The 7,993-nt window shown below is 47.0% G+C and overlaps 1 protein-coding gene across 1 annotated transcript in view; it reads right to left on the bottom strand.

The window, feature by feature from the left end:
* Window positions 1-2,537: 2,537 nt before the first annotated feature.
* Fam124a (family with sequence similarity 124 member A) overlaps window positions 2,538-7,993 on the bottom strand; it is a 52,078-nt gene continuing 46,622 nt past the window's right edge. Inside the window, exon 4 of the mRNA XM_021182258.1 lies at window positions 2,538-5,125. Coding sequence (XP_021037917.1) covers window positions 4,352-5,125 — 774 coding nt within the window. The 3' untranslated portion in view covers window positions 2,538-4,351. The remainder of the gene's footprint in view (window positions 5,126-7,993) is intronic.

Genomic DNA, 7,993 nt, shown 5'->3' with positions numbered 1-7,993 from the left:
TGGGATGTGTAAACCAAATAAACACTTTCCTCCACAATGTGCTTGTGATCACACTGGTTTTCACAGCAACAGAAAGCTTACTATGACAGTCCCAAATGGGGCATCTTCACCAAGTGTCCTTGGACATTGTTTGAAAGGAATGCCACCTCTACAAAAACAAACAAACAAACAAACAAACAAGCAAACAAAAACAAAAAACCAAAAATCCCTCAAAAACCAAACAACAGCAACAAAACAAAACAACCAACAATCCAAACCCCCAAAATTAGAGAAACCAAAACAACACCAATGACAAGAAAAAACAAACAACTGACGGTAGCATTCATTAAAGAGACCAGAGGGACCAATGCTACTGTCCATCTTTGCCTGTGTTATCCACTAGTAGGGATTATGGCATTTAAAGCCATTTAGTAACTAGCCCTCTATGTCTCCAAATTAGAAGAAGCCTTTGATAAAAGCTAGAAAAATACACTTATGTATAATTTTTATATTTCAGGTTCCTGATCCTTCATAATCCCATTTGTTGCAATAACTAATTGTGACAAAGTGTATTTCCCCTGAGAATCTTTTTCTCCCAACAATGGTTCTCTTGTTATTCTCTCAAGCCTTTCCAGGGGACCCAGGAGAGGTGGAACCCAGCAAAGAACAGCCCATGGAGCAACAGGAGGCCACTGTCCACTTACTCCCAGAGCTCCGCTGACATCCAGGCCTGGTGTTCCTGGCAAGAACCGTTGCTGGTGCTGTTGTCAGGGTGTACAATGGATGACCCCACAGTTTGTTTAAATTTTTATTATTTTTAGATTTTATGTGATGAGTTGTCTGTGTGCATATGTGTGTGTGTGTTTAAAAACATATGCTCCCTGGCACTTATGAAGGCCAGAAGAGGAATTCTGAAAGAGGGATAAGTACTCTTAACCAATGAGTCATCTCTCCAGCTCTTGTTTTATTTTAATACTGGATCTGAGCCCACTGCCCCAGGTAGCCAGGCGAGTGCTATAGCACTGAGTTATGCCCATGCTCCTCCATCTATAGTTGGTTTCATTTGCCCTTCATAGTTTTTTCTCTATTTCTGTTAGTCTCATCAGGTGCCTGATAGCTGATGGACTAGAGATTTCATCCATTCCGGGGAGAAGGGGCTTGATAAAATACAGACATTTCTTCTGGTTTTCCAGGGATAAAGACATCGGCCACATACTTAAAGCATTCTTGGCTTACAACCAGACATCTGGTCTCCCTGGGGACCCTAGATGAAGGAATGTGATCCTCTGCTGTGATGCTGTGACTCTCTGGGCCTTGAGACTCAAGGAACATCAGCAGTAAAGCTAATTTGTTTAAACAAACACCGCCCACCTCCTCCGGTCACAGAGGGTCACCCTGTCCCCATAAGTCCCTCTGATTCACACTTTATCAACTGATATAACTCAAGGCGATTTTTGTAGTGTGTCAGTTCAGTTGGGGGCACACTGAAAAATATTTGATGTCTCAAAGCAGACACTAGGCAGTGCTTAGTGTAGGACAAAGTGACGCCCTGAGCAGTAACTAAGAATCAAGGGAAACAAGGGACACAGTGTAAACTTGACCAAGGCATTCAGTAGTCAGCCCTCCGGGCACAGCTGAGGGTGGGGTGGTTTTAGGTCAAGGAGGCAAGAGGTTGGGTCTCAGGAGACAACAGAAAGCTAGCGATAAGATGGTTATTCCCTACATCACTGAACCCACTTTAGAAGAGGGCTAGCTTATGACGCCATCTCAGTATTTTTCAGTTGAACAAATCTACGTGTCTCCTATTGGACTTCAGTATCTGTCATAAGGTCAGTACTGCTCCAAGAGTCAGGATCCACTGGTGAGCGCCGGGAGGAAAGCACTGGTTAGCACAGGGAGAAAGCAAGGTTTTACAGAAGGTGGCTGCTCAGTAGACTCCCTCCATCTCCCATGCCAGTCCAGGGCAGCCTGGGAGTGGACTGCAGCAGGAAAAGGTACTCACAAGCCTCTCTTCTGTGTGGTATCTCTGACGTCTTTTAGGGATCACTCAGCTTGGCAGGCGGGACTGTGCTGGGGGGACAGTTCACAGAGGAAAGGGTAGAAATGCTGAGACTGGAGTTGGGCTTCAAAGCTAATCCTTGTGAGGTTAGCATTCCAAAGCAGGGGTACTGTGGGGAACAAAGGCAGATGCCATCTCAGGGATCCAGGACACTCACCTTTACCTTCCTGTCTCTTGGTGGTGATGCACTGGATCCTGTCCCAGAGGCCTGCCATCACCCTAAGTTATTTTTTTCTCCTTTCTGAGGTTAATATATTTTTTTAAAATCACTATCAGCTATTGACTTGGAGTCAAACTTCTGGGCTGGGGTGAGCCATAGGGGCTCATCATCATCATCACCACCACCATCATCATCATCTTCTTCTTCCCAGCAGAGGCTTGGAAAACCTAAGCTCAATCTTCTACAGCAGTCTGTCTTGAGGGCTCCCCAACTGCCACTGGAGCCGATACTGGCCATAACCTGCTCTTAGAAATGAAGTCTGATTGCAACCCAGCCACTCCCATTCACACATCTTTTATTTTTCATGCTGCAAGAGAAGCGATAGCAACACATTTGGATAAAGTTTAAAACATGATGCGACAAACTTTAAAATATTTATCATTTAGCCCTTTCCAGAGGTTGGCTTTTTCAGAGGTTGATCCAGAATCAGGACAGACCACGTTTTTATTTATTTACACCGAGCGGACCTCAGAGTCCTGCAAAGTCCAAAGTGTTTGAGGCAAGTCAGAGGCCCAGGCTTTCCTTGTGAGGATGGTGGACCCGAGGCTGATGGACAGTGATGCGTGAGAGAGCTTGAAGGTCCTGCTGGAAAGGCTCTGAGAGTGCATCTGAGCCGGTGTAGGCCCTTCCAGAGAGGAGGCAAGAAGCACCACGCTGGCAGGGAACAGAACGCACCCATGCTTTTCTTTCCCAAGGATCAACAGAATCTGGGGATAAGTTGGCATTGCTCCCAATGCCGGAAGTTAGCGTTTGGTGAGGTGGGGTGTAAACATCGCCTCACTGGGAGGTCTGGTCACCATTCACACGGTGGCAGCAACGGACAACAGATGGGGAGCTGGGTGACTGCAGTGCCCACTCTCCCCAAGGCTCCTGTGCACTAGCTGGAGGCTGGCCCTGTGGGACAGCACCACACACTTTCCTACTTTGGGGCATGGGGCACTGGCTCACATGGACAATCAAAAGGACAGCCAAAAATGTTCCAAGCATTTTAACTGTTTACTGTGCACAGTGCTACAAATTACAAAAGATGGCTCTGGTCATTTATGGAGAGATATATGTAGCCCTTTTGAAACATGTGCTTTTTCAAGTCAGAGATTCTCCTGCCTGCTTCCCCAGCATACCTCATAACCTGTTATTTGTAACTGCAGGCCATGAATCCCCTTATACAAATCAGTCCAGAAGGGACGGTCTGCAGGCTTGCTTACCAACATGAGTCAGCTGAGGAAGAGTGTGCAAAACTAGCTTTCATACTCAGAGTATTTTGTAAGTGTGCAAGGCATTGGTTATTCATGCTAAGTCTTTATAAGGTTTGCTAGCCAGTTGTGTGTAGGCCCAGATTTTCAAGTGCTGAATGGTTTCAAAGCAAGGCGTTCTGCTGTTTGCTGTAGGTTGCTGGCTGTTCTATGAAGCACCCACTGGAAGCAGTACTTCTGGATTCTAGGGTGCTGGGTCCCTGTGTGACAGTGGGCACTAGGAAGGCATGCATTCTGTACTGCACACTGACGTGGGGCCAGTCACTGGGTGTTCCTTCTCCCTTCAACACTTTGGCCTTAGTTATTTTACTTTCCGAGTGTGAACAATTGTCAAGTCAGCTCTGGCTATGTCTTCTTTTTCAGTTCAAATAATTATATGAGGCATTATATTGTATAATTGAGCATTCAAAAATAGATTTTGTGAGTTAAGTGTGTTGAAAATGTATTTCCATAAAAATGTCAGGTGTTTGTTTCTTCTTCTTCTTCTTCTTCTTCTTCTTCTTCTTCTTCTTCTTCTTCTTCTTCTTCTTCTTCTTCTTCTTCTCCTTCTTCTCCTTCTTCTTCTTCTCCTCTTCCTCCTCTTCCTCTTCCTTCTCTTCCTCTTCTTCCTCCTCCTCCTCCTCTTCCTCCTCCTCCTTCTTCCTTTTTCTGAACCTCTAGAAGTATGGCACCTGTCATCTAAGGATAGGTGGCATGGTCAACATGCCAACAGTCTCCCAAGACAGATAATTAAGTTCTAGTCAGCTGGCAAATGGGGCTGAGAGCACCCTGTGAACAAAGAGCTGGTCACAGTGGTACCGGGGTTTCTGTGACTGAGTCTGTCTGAAAGCCAAGATGCACTCAGATGTAGAACTCCTCCATGTCATCAGTCTCAGGACCAACTGTTGTTGGAGGCAATAGCATGCCTTGGACACCCTGTGTGGCTTTGGGGTCATGACATGAGGTGTGTGTGGATGACTCTGTGAGCAAGGAGGCATCAGAAGCTGAGAGACCAGGAGTAGTTGTCTCTGCAGGCCTGGGGGACCCTTTGGTGAAGAGAGCCCAGGCAGTATCTGGGCTTACCTCACTGGCAGCGGGCATAGGTCCTTTCTTGGGACTCTTGTGTGCTGGCCAGTGGCTACTGCATCTCTCAGAGGAGAGGGATGCCTCTATTGTGTTGCAAAACCTACTGGGCGCAGAATATGCAGAGACCACAGACAGGTCTGAGGAGGACAGCCGCAGGCCCGTGTCCACATCTGTCTCTTGGGCCCCTTCTAAGTCATCAATGGACATGAGGCGGCTAGGCTTCCACTCCGATGCACTGTGTCTCTGGGAATTGGTCGGTAGTGGCTGTGGTTCAGTTGGGGAAGGGCCTCCACTGGGCAAACAAAATAAAGACTTGCTTCTCGGGAAAGTCCAGGCAGGGCTGGAGGTGCTCGACTGTGTGTTATACTCCTGCTTGTCCCCAGGGAGCCAGGCTATCTGGTTGGATGGGCTGTCATGTAGGGCTGTCTGGCTGCTGCCCTGTCCTGTGTTTGGTGTGTCGACGGCTGCAGGAGGAGCAGAATGTGGTTTCTTCTCAGAGGAGTGATGTGCTCTGCTGTACTTGGGGGCCTTTTTGTGTGTCCTCTGTGCCTGTAGAGAGAGGGCTCCATTAGTCGGAGGCTACATTGCAGCATGAAACAGACTGCCAATCATTGGGAACTCCAACTCTGGCTAGGAAGCTACCTCCAAGACTGAGGAATACAGCCGGCTCCTCATTCTGACAGGGTATTGTAGTATGTAGAGTCCACATGGGAATGTACCAAGGAGCAAGAGCCCGGACAAGCAGACACATGGAGATGAGACTCCTTTAGAAGTCTCCCTGCTCTACTCAAAGCTCTACCACCTCTGTCTTTGCTCTCCAGTTTGGAGCACACAGCAGGGCTTTAGTTGAGGGGAGAATAAATGTCACCTACATTCTTTCACATTTCTAGGGGACTCTCATTCTTTGTACCAGTCTGTTGGGTACATTCCATGTTGACTTTAAGCAACAGGACTTCCTGTCACAATGAGGAACCAGTTGCACTTCCCCCTGTTCACCCACTCTCATTCCCCAGACTGAGATACACTCAAGCAATTTGGGATAACTTTAGCTTAAGAACCATTAAGTAAGGTTTCCCAGGTGTCTTTTGACTCTTCCTGGAGAGACACGAACAAACAGTTATTTAACCCAGATATGGCACCGATGAGAGATTAAGGAAATGGTGTCACCCAAACCCAATGAGCCAGTGAGTTTACTGGAGTTACTTAGGGTAGCCTGAGTCACTCCATGGCAACCATATCAACTAAAAAGCCCAGCCCAGTATGGGTGATGACTCAGGAAAGAAGTCTTTTGCAATCCCCACTCAACCTGCTGGCAGCTCCATTGAAGAGACTCACCCCCCCCCCCCATGATCCTCCCAACTCATCCCAGCAGCTGTTTAATGCCCTTGTCGATCTTTTTAACTTTCTCTGAGTATCTTGAGCCTTTTCACTTTGGTCAACTTGCTAAGGTTCCTTCTAGAAGGGACTATTTCTATTCAGAGAAAATAGTTTCTCAACACCAAGGCAGTCTGAGAGGGGGCCCTAGTATGGGCAGGGTGTCTTCCACAAAAGAGGGGCTGTTGGGGGTCAGCATTTATTCACATTTTGCCTTTCAGGAATTAGGTACAAGGAGGGGAATTGTTGCCTCCTGATGAGTTGTGAGGAGGCATGGTAGGGAAGGAAGACAGTGTCACCCTTCAACACCCAACCCTGCTCCTTTCGCACACACCAGTCCTGCTGACAGGATCTGGTGTCTTCTGCATGGCACTTGGCACTCTGCTCAGGCACATTCTGTCTCCTCTGATTCTCTCCAATTATTTCTCTGATCCAGATCCAAGACGATAATGCAAATTTAAATCAAACAACAGATTAGGGGACAACAGGTCTGGATTTATTCAGGACTGGCAAAACCTGATTGATGAATCCCTAAAAAAAGGCGGGGGGCGGGGGTTGGCAGGTTACTAGAAGAGACATTTCCTTCTAGCAGGCCGAGACACGTGTCTTCATAACAGACACGTGTCTTCATAACAGATACTCCCAATTCCCCCATTAACGAGGAACCTGGTTTCCGCAAGCCAGCTGGGAGCTATTGTTCAGTGTATCTACCACTGAGTCTTTACCCTGGGCAAAGGAGAGAGCACTACAATGGAAGAGACTCTGGTTGGACCACATGGCTCTTTTCAAAATACTATTGAAAGGATCTAAGGCAAAACAAGAGAGACTAGAGAATGTTATGGTCAGCCCTTGAGGGTCCTGAGAGAGAACTCATCTTCCCAGTGGTACAGAATGGACATCAGTGGAGGTGAGTCCTGAATCACACACAATCTAGGACATGGCATGTCAAAACTAGATGGCTTTCTGGCAGGAGGGTGGTATGCAGTGAGGAAGATGGTGGGATGGAGGGGGGGAGCCCATTTAGAAGCCACTGCAATGATGATCCAGTTCTTACGTGCTGGGATACATAAGCTACATCTGCGTGATGCGCACAGTCACTCACTCCTTAGCCGTGCATGTAGAGGTGCAGACTCTCCTGGAATTATCTGCCTGGCCTTTCTCTCCATGTTACTCAGTCTGCATCCTGTTTGGTTTTCGTCCATATGTCTTGCCAATCCTATTCTACCATCTAGGCTCTGCATATCATATTGGCATCCCAAAGCTGTTTTTTTTTTTTTTTTTTTTTTTTTATTATTAAGCGTGGCTTAAAGTCAATCAGCTGCAGCAAGCCTTCTGGAAGGCTGCAGATATGGCTCAATTGGTGAAGTACTTGCTGCACAATTATGGGGATCTGAGTTTGGATCCCTAGCAGTCCTGTACAAAAAGGCAAGCATAGGAACATGTGTCTGTCATTCCAGGGCTGGGGATGAAGATGGTCAGAACCCTGGAGCTAACTGGCTAGTTGACCTAGCAGAACTGGTGAGCTCAAGGTTCAGTGAGAGACCCTATCACAACAAACAAGGTGGAGAGAGCTTGAGAAAGACACCCAGTGTTGACCTACGACCTCCACATGCATGTGCTCATGTGCACAGGCACGCAAATGCCCATGTGAATACATGCAAAAGCACATTTATGTAAACACACACACACAATATTTTTCTTAGACTCTATATTATGGATGCTTAAAGAATATGATGCAAGGCCCAAGTACACCGAGAAAGGTCACAACTGCTGGTGGTTTTAAGACAAAGGATCTTCACCATCTTTAAGCTTAGCTGGATAAGAGAGAAGACAGGGTGAACTTGTTGTAGGAAGGAAGCCCTGAGGAATGGAGACTGCTTCAAAGTCCGGAAGGGCACAGTTCCTGGGGAGAACTCTAGTATCCTTCGTTTATTGGTAAGTATACATACTTACACAGTAGGCATGTGGGAAGCCACATGTGCCGTTGCAGGGTGGTGCTGGCTTCCGCTGGCCACCACGCATACATAGGCAGTAAAGTTTTTT

This window comes from Mus caroli, chromosome 14, assembly GCF_900094665.2.
Source record: "Mus caroli chromosome 14, CAROLI_EIJ_v1.1, whole genome shotgun sequence".
NCBI lineage: Eukaryota > Metazoa > Chordata > Mammalia > Rodentia > Muridae > Mus > Mus caroli.
Note: the sequence above shows the minus strand (reverse complement) of the source record. Positions and strands in the feature narration are given on the sequence as shown.